This window comes from Pagrus major, chromosome 24 (genome assembly GCF_040436345.1).
Source record: "Pagrus major chromosome 24, Pma_NU_1.0".
Taxonomy (NCBI): Eukaryota; Metazoa; Chordata; class Actinopteri; order Spariformes; family Sparidae; genus Pagrus; species Pagrus major.
Window position 1 is genome coordinate 13,656,480 of NC_133238.1, and position 19,647 is coordinate 13,676,126.

Here is a 19,647-nt window from a genome sequence, read left to right on the forward strand (position 1 = left end):
TACGTGTACATACATTTTCTATAAAGCTGTGTAGCGTTGCTCGTACTGTTTGTGTTTGTTGGTTGTTGGTGGTGATTCTGCACTTGATGGTGTAAATAAAACGCACCGTGTCCACATGATGCTGCCGTCTCTCTTCAGTACGATGGCTCTCAGTTTGATGCTGCACTCAGTGTTACAAAGAACAAACACAACCAGAGAACGTCTCCTGTTTTACATTCGATCAATACGATTCTGGAAACTGGTCGAACAACACCGAGCTTCTCATGAGGCCATCCAACCCCGAACCCACTGAACAACTGCTTCAACAACAAAACCTGCAAGAAAACACCTGCGTCACCCCAACTTCTACTCTGTATCCAAAACAGGCAGGGAACAGGCAGGAAACAGGCGGGAGACCATCAGGAAACAGGCAGGAGACCATCAGGATACAGGCAGGAAACAGGCGGGAGACCATCAGGATACAGGCAGGATACAGGGAGGAAACCATCAGGATACAGGCAGGAAACCATCAGGAAACAGGTGGGAGACCATCAGGATACAGGCAGGAAACCATCAGGATACAGGCAGGAGACCATCAGGAAACAGGCAGGAGACAGGCGGGAGACCATCAGGATACAGGCAGGATACAGGCAGGAAACCATCAGGATACAGGCAGGAGACCATCAGGAAACAGGTGGGAGACCATCAGGAAACAGGCAGGAAACCATCAGGATACAGGCAGGAAACCATCAGGAAACAGGTGGGAGACCATCAGGATACAGGCAGGAAACCATCAGGATACAGGCAGGAGACCATCAGGAAACAGGCAGGAGACAGGCGGGAGACCATCAGGATACAGGCAGGAAACCATCAGGAAACAGGTGGGAGACCATCAGGAAACAGGCAGGAAACCATCAGGATACAGGCAGGAAACCATCAGGAAACAGGTGGGAGACCATCAGGATACAGGCAGGAAACCATCAGGATACAGGCAGGAGACAGGCGGGAGACCATCAGGATACAGGCAGGAAACCATCAGGATACAGGCAGGAGACCATCAGGAAACAGGCAGGAGACAGGCGGGAGACCATCAGGATACAGGCGGGAGACCATCAGGAAACAGGCAGAAAACCATCAGGAAACAGGTAGAAAACAGGCAGGAAACAGGTGCGAGACCATCAGGAAACAGGTAGAAAACAGGCAGGAAACAGGTGCGAGACCATCAGGAAACAGGCAGGAAACAGTCTACTCATCATTTTTTTTATTTTTAGTTATGAACTACAAATGTTGTTATGGAACAGAACCGGTATTATTAATAATATTATTGATCCAGTTCAATAACTATTGATTGCCAACAGTTTGTGACAGTGAGGTGATCTGTGCTGTGATTGGCTGTTTGAGTCTACTGAAGATCATCCAGAGAACGAGTTTGAAGGACGACCTTTGACCCCGAGTCCTGTCACCTGTAGACACACACACACACGCACACACACATGGTATCAGCAGGTGTGTGACACTAAACACAGGTGAGTCAGTGAATGAAGGGTGGACAGGTGAGTCTGACCCTGAAGATGTCTCCGGCCAGCGGCTGCAGTCTCCTCTCTGATTGGTCGAGGCCTAGACTGGCTGAGGTCACATAGAGGTCAGAGTAGTCCGGACCGCCAAAACAACACGAGGTGGTCTTCATCACCGGCAGAGGGACCGTCTGCAGCCGCACACCTGAACACAGCAGGTGCTATTCATCTTCATCACTATCATCATCACCATCACCACCATCATCATCATTATCACCATCATCTTCACCATCATCACCACCATCACCATCATCTTCATCATCATCATCATCACCATCATCACCATCATCATCATCATCTTCATCATCATCATCATTATCATTATCTTCACCATCATCATCTTCATCATCACCACCATCATCATCATTATCATTATCATCATCTTCACCATCATCACTACCATCACCATCATCTTCATCATCATCATCATCATCATCATCTTCATCATCATCACCACCATCTTCATCATCATCATCATCATCATTATCATCATCTTCACCATCATCACCATCACCACCATCATCATCATCAACACCACCATCTTCATCTTCATTATCATCATCTTCATCAGTATCACCATCATCTTCATCATCTTCATCACCATCATCATCATTATCATCATCTTCATCATTATCACCATCATTATCATCATCATCATCACCATCATCATCTTCACCACCATCATCATCATCATCTTCACCATCATCATCATCATCTTAATCACCATCACCACCATCTCCATCATCACCATCATCATCTTCATCATCACTACCACCATCTTCATCATCACCATCATCATCTTCATCATCATTTTAACCAGTATAACTAACCAGTAGCAGGGTCGATGTTGATGACTCGTCCTCCGTTGTAACACGCCACCCAGAGACGACCTTCAATATCAAGTGTCATTCCGTCTGGAAGCCCCTCCCCCTCCTCCATACGGTACACAACACGACGGTTACCTAGGCAACACACACAGGTGGATTACTGTACTGTACTGTACTGTACCTCTGCGTACTGCAGTAGAAATACACAGTTTCACATATGTACTGCAGTGTAAGTACACAGTTACCGATCCATCCTGTGTTTGAGTCGTAATCGAAGGCGTCAACAGTCAAAGACAAACTGTCAATGTAGTAAAATGTCCTCTGATCCAGAGACCAGTCCAACCCGTTAGATATGTCCACCTGAGAGTGAGACAGGCACAGAGAGAAAGACATGTCAGAGACCAGTCCAACCCGTTAGATATGTCCACCTGAGAGTGAGACAGGCACAGAGAGAAAGACATGTCAGAGACCAGTCCAACCCGTTAGATATGTCCACCTGAGAGTGAGACAGGCACAGAGAGAAAGACATGTCAGAGACCAGTCCAACCCGTTAGATATGTCCACCTGAGAGTGAGACAGGCACAGAGAGAAAGACATGTCAGAGACCAGTCCAACCCGTTAGATATGTCCACCTGAGAGTGAGACAGGCACAGAGAGAAAGACATGTCAGAGACCAGTCCAACCCGTTAGATATGTCCACCTGAGAGTGAGACAGGCACAGAGAGAAAGACATGTCAGAGACCAGTCCAACCTGTTGGATATGTCCACCTGAGAGTGAGACAGGTACAGACAGTCTGAGAGACAGACAGACAGCTACAGACAAGTACAGACAGACAGGCAGGTGACTTTACCTGGTCCAGGTGTTTGGTCACGGTGAGGTCGGAGGTCACAGAGAACAGAGATCCTTGTTGTCTCTGATTCTCAGCAGGTCTCACCTCCTTCCCCATCGTACCTGGGACACCACAAACTGTTACCATGGCAACACTTCCTCAGATAGACAGGTAAACAAACAGGTAGACAGGTAACCATACTTACCTGCCAGCAGGCGACCAAAAGGATCGACCTTCCCATCGTTCAGGCGGTTGTTCGGTTTGTCCTCATCAACTTCCGCCAATGATGACATTGTCTGAGTTGACCAATCAACAGCCACAACGCTTCTACCCACACCTGCAACATAACCACCTGACCTGCGAGGAACTGCAAAGCCCACCGTGTCAGCTGGGGGACAGGCAAGCAGACAGGTGAGACAGGTGAGACAGGCAGTTGGGATTAACACATAACTCAGATGTGTCCTGCATGCTGATTAGTCTACCTGTCTCAACAGACTGGATCTGATTGGTGGTTGAACTCCACCGGTGGATTTTCTGCCCGACGATGTCGACAAACAGCAGCGTCTGGTCTGACTCCTCCCACACTGGCCCTTCGCCGACCAGAGCGCCTACCTTCAGCACACTGTCTACCTTCACTGATGACATCATCATCTGTCTGCAATCACTGAACAGAAGCCAATTACTCACTCTGTTACCACGGAAACAACAGGAACAACAGGGACATGTAGTACTGTTACATGTTACACACAGTAACGTGTAACAGTACTACATGTTGTAGTCTAATGTGTAACAGTACTACATGTTGTAGTCTAACGTGTAACAGTACTACATGTTGTAGTCTAACGTGTAACAGTAACATGTACATGTTGTAGCCTCACATGTAACAGTACTACATGTTGTAGTCTAACGTGTAACAGTACTACATGTTGTAGTCTCACGTGTAACAGTACTACATGTTGTAGTCTAACGTGTAACAGTACTACATGTTGTAGTCTAACGTGTAACAGTACTACATGTTGTAGTCTAACGTGTAACAGTACTACATGTTGTAGTCTCACATGTAACAGTACTACATGTTGTAGTCTCACATGTAACAGTACTACAACATGTAGTACTGTTACATGTTACACACAGTAACGTGTAACAGTACTACATGTTGTAGTCTAACGTGTAACAGTACTACATGTTGTAGTCTAACGTGTAACAGTACTACATGTTGTAGTCTAACGTGTAACAGTACTACATGTTGTAGTCTAACGTGTAACAGTACTACATGTTGTAATCTAACGTGTAACAGTACTACATGTTGTAGTCTAACGTGTAACAGTACTACATGTTGTAGTCTAACGTGTAACAGTACTACATGTTGTAGTCTAACGTGTAACAGTACTACATGTTGTAATCTAACGTGTAACAGTACTACATGTTGTAATATAACGTGTAACAGTACTACACGTTGTAGTCTAACGTGTAACAGTACTACACGTTGTAGTCTAACGTGTAACAGTACTACATGTTGTAGTCTAACGTGTAACAGTACTACATGTTGTAGTCTAACGTGTAACAGTACTACATGTTGTAGTCTAACGTGTAACAGTACTACATGTTGTAGTCTAACGTGTAACAGTACTACATGTTGTAGTCTAACGTGTAACAGTACTACATGTTGTAGTCTCACATGTAACAGTACTACATGTTGTAGTATGTTGTAACTTGAATACTTGTGTGAATACTTGTACCAGCACTGGATGATGTCGCAGTATTTTGACAGTTTACACACTTTGAACTCAACCAGGTCACTTAATGTGTCACTAAACTGTTTATGCTGATTTGGCACTTTTCTGTCGCCAGACTCCTTTAAAAACTCGTCACTTTTTTGCTGCCTTGCTTATCGACATTTCACAGATGTACTGGAATGTAACTACAGAGCTTGTATGAATGTTAATGCTTTGTTACTTTTTTCGGCTTGTTAATAAATCACATAACAAAACTTCATCTGAGTAAAATTCAAACTTTGAGATCACGTGATGCAGCTCCGGTGTCTGACGGCTGAGACGGAGCAGTACATGTTCGTACTTCGGTGGGATTTGCTGACCTGAAGTCATTTAGAAAATAATATCACCTCCTCAACATTTTCATTTCTACAGCAGTGACTGACGTTTGAATGAAGTACAGACTCTTCAGTCCAACCACGACACTATTATATGGAGTAAGTTTAAAACCTACCCGCAGTCACGCACCGCCCGCAGGACCCCGCTCCGATGTCTTCTGCTCAAGTTGTTGAACTTTTGAACGGATCAACTTCCTCGTGTTGTTTTGCCCCAGCTGAGAACCTGAAAGCTCCGCCCCCCCAAAAAATCCGGTCGACCCGACTCAACGCCCCCCACCAGATGGTGTGATTAATAGTCGATAACAGATATTGATTAGGTGATTCCACTGATCTAACGGATCAGAAAGATGTTTTTTATTTTTTATATTCTTTATCATGAAAATAAAACTGAAACATGTTTTAATGGCTTTAAGCAGGTTTTTCCTCCTTCAGTCACAAACGAGTCAAATCATTTAAGAAGTTTCACAAGATGATTTTATCCATTTTAATAATAATGAAATTAAAATAATCTAAATAAGATAAATTGAGGTTGTTTGTCGCCTCCGTGTGGTCGACATGAACAGTTGTCTGATTTAAATGATCATCTGATTTCTTCACATTTCAAATGAACTTCAAAGGGTTTTTAAATGTTGCATATTTTAATCACACCTAATGATTACAGTATTGATTAATATATTGATCCTGGAGGAGGCCTGACAGAATATTTTCTAGAAACACATCAAATATATCGACTGATTTCACGTCACCAGATCATAAAAATTATACCATTAAAGTGAAATAACTTTAAACGTCAGGATTGAGTCAGACCGCTCCGGCTGAGCTCCGGCTCTGTTTCACTGTCAACACAACATTTTTATTTGAAAGGGAAGTCACAGAGAGAAGACAGGAAACAAGGGAACCTCATGAACATCACTGCCACATGAGGGCGACATAAAGTCCAGTCACTGAAGGACCGGACAGTTTTTATTCACAGAAACACAGAAGAAAACATGTTGAAATTCAGCTGAGTAATCAACAATCACATCATTAATGACCACAGATCAATAACATGATCAGCTCAGTTAGGTCTGATATCAAAGCACATGAAGGAGAAACAATTCAGGCTCTGGTTGCTATGGCAACACCTGCTCTGAGGATCAATCAGCATTGTATCAGTACATACACACTGAATGGAGGATCACTTTTTGGCAGCGGAGGCACTGCTGTCTCTGTACATGCACTCTGAATGGAGGAGCACTTTTTGGCAGCGGAGGCTCTGCTGTCTCTGTACATGCACTCTGAATGGAGGATCACTTTTTGGCAGCGGAGGCTCTGCTGTCTCTGTACATGCACTCTGAATGGAGGATCACTTTTTGGCAGTTGACACTCTGGCTCGGTTCAGCCTGTCAATCAACAGGCGGTCGGAGGCGGAGCATCTGGAGAGGACCACCCCAATCTCTGTTTCGTTCTTGCGTTCGATTGCAGCGTCCGCCGCCCCCTCAAGGTCACTGAGGTGAAGAGAAGAAGAAGAGTCAGCTGAGTGGTTAGGCGTAACCTGTCTGATGACATCACAGGTGTTGTGAGTCTTACCTGACGGCCAGGTGAGCTTTGACCTTCTGCTCAGGTGTTACCTTGGAAACGTACTTCTTGGCTTCGTACTTGTTGTGACTCTTCATGCAAACTTCAACAAATGCCTGAAGAAGAGACATTGCTAAGAATCATGGGTAATTGTTTAATCTTCACTTATAATGACAGGTTGGTGAGGGGGCGGGGCTTCTTCTTACCAGGTAGCCAATAGGAGATTTTTTACTCTTTGCAAACTTCTCCAATTCCTCCCACTCCTCTTTCTCTGCCAGAGACTTCAGCTTCAACCACCAATACCTGCACAGGTGAGACAGGCAGAGACACAGGTGAGACGGACAGAGACACAGGTGAGACAGACAGAGACACACAGGTGAGACGGACAGAGACACAGGTGAGACGGACAGAGACACACAGGTGAGACAGACAGAGACACACAGGTGAGACGGACAGAGACACACAGGTGAGACGGACAGAGACACAGGTGAGACAGGCAGAGACACAGGTGAGACAGACAGAGACACACAGGTGAGACAGACAGAGACACACAGGTGAGACAGGCAGAGACACAGGTGAGACAGACAGAGACACAGGTGAGACAGGCAGAGACACAGGTGAGACAGACAGAGACACAGGTGAGACGGACAGAGACACACAGGTGAGACAGGCTGAGACACAGGTGAGACAGGCTGAGACACAGGTGAGACAGACAGAGACACAGGTGAGACAGGCAGAGACACAGGTGAGACAGACAGAGAGACACAGGTGAGACAGACAGAGACACAGGTGAGACAAGCAGAGACACACAGGTGAGACAGACTCAGTTTGTGAACGTTTCTTTTGAAAGCATGTGTTCAGCCAATCAGGGCAGAGAGATGTCTCACCTTTTATCAGGAACTCTGAAGTCTCTGTAAAGTTGTTCTGTTTGTTTGTGGAGTCCTAACGCCAGCAGAGCCTCCATGGTAGCCTGCAGACAGGAAGTGACATCACAACCTGAAATAACACCTCTTTTTACACTAGTAAAAGTACTCGATTACAGTGGAACATACTTATATGAATTGCAGTCCCAGAAGCCCCGCCCCTTCATGGACCTGCAGAGTTCCAGTAGTCCCACCCCTTCACATACCTGCAGAGTCCCAGTAGCCCCGCCCCTCCATGTACCTGTAGAGACAGTCCCAGTAGCCCCGCCCCTTTCTCATCATCCAGTTTTCGTTGGAATCGTAGCAGACGCATCTCATCCTCTGTGGCCTGAAGACAAAATATTTAAATAAACATGAGAACAGATTCCACCAGGTGAGACTACGAGACAACGTAGTGGACCTGAACACCTGTTTTACAAAACATACACAGTATATACAGTATAGGAGCTGAATGTGGTTGGTTGTGTTCTGAGGTTTCTGGTGTAATTCACTCAGTGTGTGTGGGGGGTCGCTGTGCTGTCACCTGGGGAGCTCAGGTGCATATAGGTGGCATTGTTCACTCTCTTTGTCAGGTTTTTGACCCGGAAGGGCAAATGGTTTTCGACCGCTGTGACGCGGAGGCGCTCTTTATGACGCTGTTTTGTTTGTTTGTTTTCTTTGTTTTTGGACAATGCACAGCAATAAACCCACTGTGTCGCAACTCAAGGAACAGCGTGGACATTCATTCAATGCGGTATGAGAGCGTTGGCCAAGGCGAGGCGTGTCAACCAGGTTATTCTGGAGTTAGAAACCTCAGTAGCTCTAGTATCAGACTGAGCTCCTTTAATACACAGTATATACCGTATATACTGTGTATATACGGTATATACTGTATATACTGTGTATATACCGTATATACTGTATATACTGTGTATATACTGTATATACTGTGTATATACCGTATATACTGTATATACTGTGTATATACTGTATATACTGTGTATATACCGTATATACACAGTATATACAGTATATACTGTGTATATATGGTATATACAGTATATACTGTGTATATACGGTATAAACTGTATATACTGTGTATATACTGTATATACAGTGTATATACTGTATATACAGTTTATACTGTATATACTGTGTATATACTGTACTGTATATGCTTCGAAGGCTGCAGAACCTCTTTCCAGAACCAGCAGCGAGAACAGTCCATGGTGGGGTGGGAGGTGTCTCTGCTGATGTTATGAGCCCTGGTCAGGCAGCGTTTCTGTGCAATGACTTGGATGGGAGGTCCTCGCCACCCTCTGCAGGGACTTCCAGTCAGAGGCACTGCAGGCTCCTGACCAGCAGGGAGGCAGCTGGTCAGTATGCTCTCTATAGTGCCTCTGTAGAAGGTGGTCAGAATTGGAGGGGGGAGGTGTGCTCTCTTCATCCGGCGCAGAAAGTGCATGTGCTGCTGAGCTCTCTTTAGAGGAGCTCCGGTGTGGTGGGACCAGGTCAGAGTGTCTGTTATCTCTATCTCTATATCTGTATCTCTTATCTGCTGCTGACTCTCTCTACTGCTGTGTCGTCGATGAGGAGTGGTGTGTGACTGGGCTGGTTCCTCCTGAAGTCGACGATGATCTCCTTGGTTTTGTCGACGTTCAGGGCGAGGTTGTTGATTTTGCAGCAGTCCACCAGGTGTTTCACCTCCTCTCTGTAGGCCGTGTCGTTCATCACTGATAAGGCCCACTAGTGTTGTGTCATTGGGAGCCGGTGCTGAGGGAGATGACACTGGAGGCGTTGTTGCCTACCCGCACATACTGGGGTCTGTTTGAGTTTGTATATATACACAGTATATACTGTATATACAGTATATGTATGTAAATATGTATAAGATGATTTAATAATGGGGAGTGATGGTGGGACTGAGATCTTTACCTTTGCAGCGAACTCATTCTTCGCCTTGTTGTATTCATCAACAGCACTCTGCAGGAGAGACAGACGGCTCTCTAACCTCTGCAGAGAGACAGACAAACAGTCAGAGACAGACAGAGACAGACAGACTGAGACCAGCAGAGTCCAGGTGAACAGGTAAACAGGGGAACAGGTGAACAGGTGAACTCCGTTGGTTACCTTTTCTCTGTAACTGGCAGTCACGTAGTAGTTGGCGAGCTCCTGGTGATCATCGTCCTGGTTATAAAGATCCTTCAGTGTGTCCTGTTCCTGCAGTTTACAGAACTGACACACACACACACACACACACACCAATCAGATTACACTGAGTAGAGCGTATACCTCCGCCCTACAATCCCTTTTAATCCAGTAACAGTCCTGAATCACTCTAAAGTGTCCACCACCCATAACTGCTGACACATCATTTAAGCTGATCTTGTTAAGACTTGAATATTTTGTCAAACGTTCAGCTGCTGAGTGTAGCTGAGTTTACTCTCCCTACAGATCTGCACCAGAACCCATCTCATCTCTTTCGAGTCATTCTTCTTAATGACAGATCCGCTTGAACTGTTACGTCCAGAGTCTGCACACTGCTGGTAGCTGCAGGTTTATGATACCGTGCAGCAGCTGAAGAGAGACTTCCCTCTAAGAAGCATTTAAATCTGCAACATCCAGATTTGTATTCGCACAACAAACTGTGCTCACTCAGAGATACCAGCAACTTAAATGCACCAAGATCCAATATCCCATCCAGTTCCTTCCAGATCCATGCAGATCTTTTCAGATCCATCAAGATCCATCCAGATCCTTGCATTATTTACAGAGAAATTAACCAAAACGTAGAAAAAACTGATCTATTCTGGGCTGAGACCCATCCTGCATCCAAGTGTGGTGGAAATCTGCTCAGTACTTTTTGTGTAATCCTGCCAACCAACAAACCAACATCAGTGAAATCACAACCTCGTTGGTGGAGGTCATAGATCAGATTAAGGTGAAAATGAAGAGTACCTGTCTGTGGAGGCTGAGGAGGAGGAGGGTAGAGATGAAGATGAGAGTACCTGTCTGTACAGGCTGAGTGCAACCGGTTGGTTCCTCAGCGTCATGAAGAAATCTCCTCGGTTCATCTCGTTCTTCAGGTAAGTCACCACGGTGTAAACTGAAACACAGAAAACCATCAGTGTGACATCATCGACCTGTCTGACAGGTGGTGGGTGGGGCTAGCAGACTCACCCAGGTCAGTGTCTCCACTCTCCACAGCTTTACTGAGGGCTAACTGGCTCCTCTTCATCTTCAAGAGCAGAGGAACCTGTTCTCCAGACCGAGCCTCGAAATCCAACAGCTGACACAGAAACACAAAACCACGAGAAAACATTCAGAGCCGTGTCCACGCGTCAGATAACCATATACACACGTGTGTTACATATACACACATAAGCAATGTTACATAGGGAACGACAGACACACATGTGTATGTTGCGATGACAGACAGGTTGAGTTACCTTGATGGCGAGCTCAGTACGCCCACACTCATAAGCTTTGGCTGCGATGTGTGAGTAAGAAACACCAGGTGAGTCTCCCACCTTCACACACACGGCTCGGGCTATAGCCTCGTCTGATAGGTCCTTCTGCTGCACCTGGACACGCCCACAAACACATCAAACTGAGCAGTGCAGGTAAATTAGACTGAGACAGGTAGGTCAGGTGAGACAGGTTACCTTGCATGATGCCCAGTGTTTGAGGACTCTGCTTACTCCCTGATAATCTGGAATCTTCAGGTAACGACAGATTTCTATCGCCAATGGATAAAACTGTCGATACACCAACCTGAGAGACAGACAGGTACAGAGGCAGGCAGGTGAGAGAGGCCGACAGGTGAGAGAGGCCGACAGGTGAGAGAGGCAGACAGGTACAGAGAAGCAGACAGGTACAGACACACAGACAGGTGAGAGAGGCAGACAGGTACAGACACACAGACAGGTGAGAGAGGCAGGCAGGTACAGAGAGGCAGACAGGTGCGAGAGGCAGACAGGTGCAGACACACAGACAGGTTTGATGAGCTGACTGACCTGTCGATCAGAACCTGCAGAGTCATCTGTTTGAATCTGAGGTCAGGTGTCAAGGAGTTTGTCACCATGGTAACAGATTGTACTAAATATGTTTGTGACTGATCTGATATCCATTTGGTCGGTAGTCAAACATCAGATGATGACATCACAGTCTCTGTTCATTAACCATCAATCACTACAGGCCAGTGTACACTACATTTCCCATGATGCAACTGGGTGGGAGGATACTGAGTGTGTGTGAGCGGCAGCCCCACACTGCTCTCTCTGACGGCGTTCAGCACTCGCAGTTCTCTGCAGGTTGACACAAACAGGTCGGGACTGAAGTCCGTCAGGAAACACTTCCCGAACGAAGCCGCCTGGTGGACGAAACACAACATTACACCACAGAACACACAGAACTCTGATACAGAAACAACTGTGTGTTCAGTGTGTTCTCACCCTCAGCAGGGACTTCTGGGTGTTGGTGTCATATTCGTGTCCAGCTGCCTCGACACACTGTCTGACTGCCTCTCCCAGCATGCTTTGCTCCTTGATCTCCCTCAGGTACTCATCGGCCTTCTGACTGGACTTCTACATAAAGACAAGGACAGAAATCAGCCAATCAGAGAGCAAACAGACAGAGGGGTGTTTATTCAGACAGACAGGTGATTAGTCAGACAGACAGGTGTTGAGACAGAGGTTAGGTTCCTACCTCATACTCCCTGTGGGCCTCCAGCAGCAGAGCTCCGGGAGCCATGGAGGCGATCTTGAAGATGTCCTGACAGACCAGAGGAACCTCTTGAAGCAGCTCCTGATTGGTCGAGCTGATGATTCGAACTCCGTCCAGCTCTCCAACCAGAACACAGTGATCCTCTATTGGGAACCTGATGTCAAGGGTCAAGGGTCAAACAGGGGTAGAACATTACCTGATGAGAGAACGACTCAAAAGGAGAGGACTCCTGAAACAAATTCTTCAACCTAATTCTAGTTCAACCTGTTCTGGAGGATCCAAAACAAGTTTCTGCAGCACCTACATGAGCATCAGGAGATCCCTAAACAGCTCCTGGACAACCCCAACGATCTTCAGAAGAACTTTAGCAACGCTAGAGAGCCTCTGAAGCTTCAGGAGAACCCTAACACACCAGCCTGAACTGGTTCAAGGTTCCACTCTGAACTGGTGTGAACTGGTTTAAGGATACTGGATGGTGTCGTTACAGACTCCGGCCACCATGAGCAGTCTGTCCCACATCAACACCACAGACGGTTGCTGACTCTTCGGTCTACGACACCTGAACAGGTAAAGAGGATCAGACAGGTTAGTGAACAGACAGGTAGGAAGTAAAGAGAGAGAGAGACAGGCAGATAGAGAGACATAAAGGCAAACAGGAAGCTATGAAGACAGACAGGTTAACAGAGAGTAGATAGACAGACAGGCAGGTAGATGGGTAAATTACAGACAAAGAGAGACAGACAGGTAGACATGCAGGTAGATAGGTGCACATACCAGACCATCTGCTTGGGAGGCGTTGACCTTTTAGTGTCGACTTCACTCAGTTTGTCCTGCAGAAAGAGAATCACCCATCAATCATCCAGAGACACCACCCCCTCAGATTAGATCTAACAGCTAATTGGACAGAGGAGCAGCTCACCTGGAGTTGGGAGGAGCCTGTCCACAGGTATCCAGTGTCAGTGAAAAGAGCCAGGTACTTATAGCTGAAAGACACCGACATGTGGACAATACTGCCAGCCTGAGGACTGAAACCTGGAGGACACTGGAGACAGACAGGCATTGTTAGAAACCTGTCTGAATACCTGTCTCTCTCTCCCTCTGTCTACCTGTATGTCTCTTTAACTGTCTCACCACAGCAGTGCAGGACGTGTTGTCCAGGATGAAGAGTTCAGGTCCGCTGGACAGGAGGACTTTAGTCTGTCTGTCCTGAGTGAGGACGACCCAACAGGACGGCTTCCCCTGCAGACCTGAGGACAGACAGACAGGTGAGACAGACAGACAGGTCTGACACTTTAAATCACATGCTGAAAACGGAGGGGAGACAGTTGTTACCTGGGACTTCAGGTAATCTCCGCAGCTTCAGGTCATCGATGTTAGTTGCCAAGGTGAAGCGGGAGGAGCCAGTTACTATGGCAACACCTGTTCCATAAGGAGAGTGGAACACTTTGGCTTCCAACACCTGACTCTGGACCACTTCCTGTAACAGACAACAAGAACACCTCCTGACTCTGGACCACTTCCTGTAACAAACAACAAGAACACCTCCTGACTCTGGACCACTTCCTGTAACAAACAACAAGAACACCTCCTGACTCTGGACCACTTCCTGTAACAAACAACAAGAACACCTCCTGACTCTGGACCACTTCCTGTAACAAACAACAAGAACACCTCCTGACTCTGGACCACTTCCTGTAACAAACAACAAGAACACCTCCTGACTCTGGACCACTTCCTGTAACAGACAACAAGAACACCTCCTGACTCTGGACCACTTCCTGTAACAAACAACAAGAACACCTCCTGACTCTGGACCACTTCCTGTAACAAACAACAAGAACACCTCCTGACTCTGGACCACTTCCTGTAACAAACAACAAGAACACCTCCTGACTCTGGACCACTTCCTGTAACAAACAACAAGAACACCTCCTGACTCTGGACCACTTCCTGTAACAAACAACAAGAACACCTCCTGACTCTGGACCACTTCCTGTAACAAACAACAACCATCACTTATCAGACTAGTTAACAGACTAGTTTTGAGGATTGTAACAAACTAGTTATAAGTGAAGTTAACAGACTGACCTGTCCCATACTGAAGTGTCTCTTGAAGGATCCGAACAGATCGTAGATCAGAACCGATCCGTCCTCCTGAATACACAACAGCTCATCACTGACCGTCCAACCCAACTGGACCACAGGACCACTCTTCCACTGACAGACAGACGGGTAGAGAGATACAGACAGACAGGTAGAGGGAGAAGCAGACTGTTAGAGACTGTCCAGAATTATTACATTATTACACGTGACTTTACCACACACACACACTCATAAAACAATACACAACTACACAGTACCACAGAGTGTACACGGAGTAGTAGTACACATTAGAAGGGACAGTATTCACTGCAAACTACTGCAGTATGTCAACATACTGCTGATCCTGAACATTAAAGTAATACATACAATGGAACTACAACAGTCTGATTAGTTAATAACAAGGTGAATATTTACTGGGAAGCTGGTGATGGAGACTCCAGATGCAGAATAAATCTCCAACTGAGGACGAGAACTGGGAGAACGTCTGTGAGGTTCTCTGAGGAGAGCTGACAGACAGATGGGTTGACAGAGAGACAGACAGGTGGACAGAGAGACAGACAGGTGGACAGAGAGACAGACAGGTGGACAGAGAGACAGGCAGGTGTACAGAGAGACAGACAGGTGGACAGAGAGACAGACAGGTGGACAGAGAGACAGGCAGGTGTACAGCGAGACAGACAGGTGTACAGAGAGATGGATAGGTGGACAGAGAGACAGACAGGTGGACGGAGAGACAGACAGGTGGACGGAGAGACAGACAGGTGTACAGAGAGATGGATAGGTGTACAGAGAGACAGACAGGTGTACGGAGAGACAGAATGTTTGAAGTGTTTAAGTAACAAAGTCTGTGTTAAATATGAAAACACTGCAAACTGTAAAACTGATTAAAATGCAAATGGAGTCTGGCTTTGAGGCACATAGTCTACAGTGTGTGTGTGTGTGTGTGTGTGTGTGTGTGTGTGTGTGTGTGTGTGTGTGTACCTATAGGTCCTCCATAAGGAGCTGCAGCCACCAAACTGTCTCTCAGTCCTTCCCTCAAGCTCCAACACATCTCATACAGTTCTGTTTTCCTGCGCGCGCACGCACACACACACACACACACACACACACACACACACACACACACAATGACAAATGCTCAGCTCACATCAGTTGCAGTTGGACTCCGGACATACATTCACTCCGGAACCTCTTCATACGGGCTCGATGATGTTAGTGGGAACAATTATACTGAGTTCTGCTGAGAACACATCGATTATGATTGATGATGTGTAATTCATTTATTTTACAAAATATTTGAATAGAAAATAGTTGCATTTTGTCGGTAGCTTCGAGGTCATGTGACCCACTAACTCAAAGTCAACGCTGAATGTTTTGTATGAGTTGAATGAGGTTCATCTCAGTCCGGTTCTCCTCTACCAGCCTCTATTGAAAATTCTGTCATTTTAACGCTGCTATGTTTCTCTGTGAAATTAGCAACACATGGTAACCTGATTAAACTCGGATTCTGATTGGTCAGAGTCTTCTGCTCAATTCGTCACAGAAAAAATTTAACTCAAATCATCAGCTGTGTGTAATCAAACATGATGACGTTAACATACCTGCCTGCTAACACACACTGAAACTACATTTGCAGTTAGCCTGAAGCTAACGTGAGCAGTGTCACATGATCGGCGGGATAAGATGCTAACAGCCAGCTAAAATACTGTAACGTTTGCTCTGTTTACACTTTAAACACTCTCCAGACCTGTCGGCAGATTCAATGCTAACAGCTAACATGTAGCCTGTTAACAGCTGCAGGGACAGCTAACGTCAGCCATGGATGCTGTCTGACCGATACAACACAGATTAACTGACCGATAAAAGGCTTCTCCCAGCGGGTTCCAGTTGGCGGTGATGAACGCCATGTTGATTCACTGTTAGCTTTAGCTTAGCTTTAGCTTAGCTTTAGCTTTAGGGCTGCCTTCAGCTTCAGCTCAGTCAGCTGATCACTTAATAACAGCAGCGTCTTCTTCTTCTTCTTCTGCTGCTGCTGCTCCTGCTTCTTCTTCTTCTTCTTCTTCTGCTGCTGCTCCTGCTGCTTCTGCTTCTTCTTCTTCTTCTTCTTGTATGCAGCAGTCACAGCCACTGATGCCACCTGGCGGCTGTTTATTTATTTATTTATTTATTTATTTATAACAGACGAAACACAAATACAATTTAAATTCAAGAACAACACAGAGCTACAGCCGAGAGACACTGATGTCAAACTTCACCATCATTAATACAAACTACCTACTGAAATCTACTGTAAACACAACAGGTCAGTTTGTTATCAGACTAGTTACCAGACTAGTTTTCAGACTAGTTACCAGACTAGTTTTCAGACTAGTTACCAGACTAGTTTTCAGACTAGTTACCAGACTAGTTTTCAGACTAGTTATCAGACTAGTTATCAGAGTAGTTCACAGACTAGTTATCAGACTAGTTCACAGACTAGTTATCAGAGTAGTTTACAGACTAGTTATCATACTAGTTCACAGACTAGTTCACAGACTAGTTATCAGAGTAGTTTACAGACTAGTTATCATACTAGTTCACAGACTAGTTATCAGAGTAGTTTACAGACTAGTTATCAGACTAGTTCACAGACTAGTTATCAGAGTAGTTTACAGACTAGTTATCAGACTAGTTCACAGACTAGTTATCAGAGTAGTTTACAGACTAGTTATCAGACTAGTTACCAGACTAGTTATCATACTAGTTCACAGACTAGTTACCAGACTAGTTCACAGACTAGTTATCAGAGTAGTTTACAGACTAGTTATCAGACTAGGGTTAGGAGTCAGGAACAAATGTTTTAAAAATAAAGTATTTATGTTTATGTCTTTAAACCTCATGATGTTGTTGGGTTGACTGTGTCTCATGGCCTTCCTCAGAGGACGGAGTTTAAATGTCTTTTACTTACTGCAGTCTGTTGCTCTTCTCACGTTCTCACAGACTGTCAGGAGGAATTCCTGACGTTCCCAAATAACACCAGGAAGCCCCCCCCCCCACTAATGAGTGTATTGTTTGTATGAATCCATGATGTGAGCGTCTCTTCCCGTTTCCACCTCATGACTCTCTGACCCACCACAGAACGGCTCTCTGTGCTCTGCTGCACACTCAGCATGAAGAACTGTTCCATATATTTCAAGATCTGTTAAAAAACATAAACCCAGAGTCACATGATCCATCATCATCCTCATCATTGACCACATTACTGAGCATGTTTGGGTTCTATCATTAGAACGTGGTCTCACTGAAGGAGAACGTTTTATTGGAACTCCAACATGTCTGATGATAAATTATAACACAATGTAAAGAAACCTGCCTGGAACATTGGAAAGAAGAAACTAAAAGCCAAAGTGGATCAGAACGTTATCTCGCCCTAAAAAGAGACGATGAAGAGCAGAACATCTCTCTGCTGTCAGAGATAGGAAGCAGAGACAGATGCTCACCAAGTACAGGCTCAGTGACCACAAACTGACCATCCAAACAGGAAGACACAAACAATCACGGCAACCAAAAGACAACACAACATGTGGTCACTGCTGGACAGGTGAGGCTGAGACAGAGATGCACTTTCTCCTACAATGTAAAGCATTCAACGAAAGCAGGAACATTTATTTTAACAAGTTCAACTCTGTAATCTCAGAGTTCAAAGAGCTGAACCACCTCTCAACATTAAAATACTCCTGGGAGAAGGAGACAGGGCATACCTGCTGCCCAATATGTGTCACCATGCACACCTGAGACACACACACACACACACACACACACACACACACACACGCACACACACACACACAGAGGCACACACACACACAGACACACACACACACACTGTATATACTGTATATATAATTAATGTAAATCAATCTTGGTGTTGTGTTTGTGTTCTTATTTGTTGTGTTCTGTCCGAGTGTTGGACAAGTTGTGTTTTGATGCTTTGGCAACATTGTTGTTAAACTTTCATGCCAATAAAGCTCCTTTGAATTTGAATTTGAATTTGAGAGAGAAAGAGAGACATCACACAAAGAAAGGAAGAGAGAGAGACAGACAGTGAATGACCGACACACACACACACACACACAAACACACAAACACACACACACAAGATATACTGTATATATAATTAATATAAATCAATCTTAATGTTGTGTTAATGTTCATATTATTGTTTGTTGTGTTCTGTCCGAGTGTTTGGACCAATAAAGCCCCTTTGAATTGAATTGAATTCAATTGAGAGAGAGAGAGACATTCACACAAAGAGAGGAAGAGAGCGAGAGAGAGAGAGAAAGGGCGAGAGACATTACTCAAAGAGAGAGAGAGCGAGAGAGAGAGAGAAAGGGCGAGAGACATTACTCAAAGAGAGAGAGAGCGAGAGACATTCACACAAAGACAGGAAGACAGAGAGAGAGAGGGCGATCGAGGTTTCCTTCCAGATGACTTCACCTGACAAACATGAGAGAGAGAGAGACTGCCAGTGAACCTCTCTCTCTCTCTCTCCACACACACAAACACAGTCGCCATGGTAACAGAGCCCGCCCTCTGGGTGTGGTAGAGAGACCCTAGCCACAGAGAGAGAGAGAGAGAGTTAACCCTTTCAGTGTCTCTGCAACTTTTTGTGATTTTTAAATGTGATCAAACTTTATTTCTGTGAAATCATTGTTTCATTCCATGTTTATTTTATTATATTTACTGCTGTGTGTATTTTTTAATGTAACTTTTGATTTGTGTCCTTTATTTTGACGTTATTGTGATTTCCTCTAATCTGAGGCAGACGGTAAAATAAATAAATCTTTATTTAAAGTCTTCATATTAACAGTGTGTCCGTGTTGTTAAAGGTGCAGTCCGTCTGTATTCAATCTCACTGACAGACAGCTGGGAGTGAAGGAGTTAAAGGTGTGGACGTTTCCTCAGTTGGAAAGTTTTCCTCTGAGCCAACCAATCAGAACACAGTACACACACACACACACACACACACAGACACACAGACACACAGTGGGCGGGTGAAGG

General features: G+C 45.3%; 2 protein-coding genes across 2 annotated transcripts; both read right to left on the reverse strand.

Moving 5' to 3' along the window:
- Positions 1-1,225: 1,225 nt before the first annotated feature.
- rgn (regucalcin) lies at positions 1,226-5,499 on the reverse strand. Its single transcript, XM_073462707.1, has 8 exons — positions 5,437-5,499; positions 3,693-3,874; positions 3,416-3,598; positions 3,232-3,332; positions 2,626-2,740; positions 2,384-2,515; positions 1,544-1,698; positions 1,226-1,442 (listed from the first exon to the last, which is right to left on the reverse strand). Exons 2-8 carry the CDS (start codon positions 3,859-3,861, stop codon positions 1,392-1,394), a joined length of 906 nt encoding a protein of 301 aa, XP_073318808.1. The 5' UTR covers positions 3,862-3,874; positions 5,437-5,499; the 3' UTR covers positions 1,226-1,391.
- Positions 5,500-6,240: 741 nt separating this feature from the next.
- On the reverse strand, positions 6,241-16,707 carry vps16 (VPS16 core subunit of CORVET and HOPS complexes). The gene is made up of 24 exons (XM_073462319.1): positions 16,465-16,707; positions 15,589-15,677; positions 15,022-15,113; positions 14,593-14,721; positions 13,837-13,981; positions 13,636-13,751; positions 13,424-13,546; positions 13,279-13,334; positions 12,974-13,063; positions 12,487-12,658; positions 12,234-12,365; positions 12,024-12,151; positions 11,796-11,831; positions 11,445-11,553; positions 11,229-11,363; positions 10,960-11,068; positions 10,788-10,885; positions 9,910-10,014; positions 9,715-9,792; positions 8,042-8,128; positions 7,765-7,847; positions 7,084-7,180; positions 6,890-6,993; positions 6,241-6,807 (listed from the first exon to the last, which is right to left on the reverse strand). Exons 1-24 carry the CDS (start codon positions 16,512-16,514, stop codon positions 6,666-6,668), a joined length of 2,505 nt encoding a protein of 834 aa, XP_073318420.1. The 5' UTR covers positions 16,515-16,707; the 3' UTR covers positions 6,241-6,665.
- Positions 16,708-19,647: the final 2,940 nt, after the last annotated feature.

Excerpts from the sequence above, each read along its gene's own strand:
- rgn (XM_073462707.1), bottom strand. The coding sequence starts at position 3,861 with ATGATGATGTCATCAGTGAAGGTAGACAGTGTGCTGAAGGTAGGCGCT. Across the intron at positions 3,599-3,692 it reads GATCCAGTCTGTTGAGACAG|CTGACACGGTGGGCTTTGCA; the intron begins GTAGACTAATCA and ends CCTGTCCCCCAG. Across the intron at positions 1,699-2,383 it reads CAACATCGACCCTGCTACTG|GTGTGCGGCTGCAGACGGTC; the intron begins GTTAGTTATACT and ends TGCTGTGTTCAG.
- vps16 (XM_073462319.1), bottom strand. The coding sequence starts at position 16,514 with ATGGCGTTCATCACCGCCAACTGGAACCCGCTGGGAGAAGCCTTTTAT. Across the intron at positions 11,364-11,444 it reads AACACTGGGCATCATGCAAG|GTGCAGCAGAAGGACCTATC; the intron begins GTAACCTGTCTC and ends GGGCGTGTCCAG. Across the intron at positions 8,129-9,714 it reads AGAATGAGTTCGCTGCAAAG|GCCACAGAGGATGAGATGCG; the intron begins GTAAAGATCTCA and ends TTTTGTCTTCAG.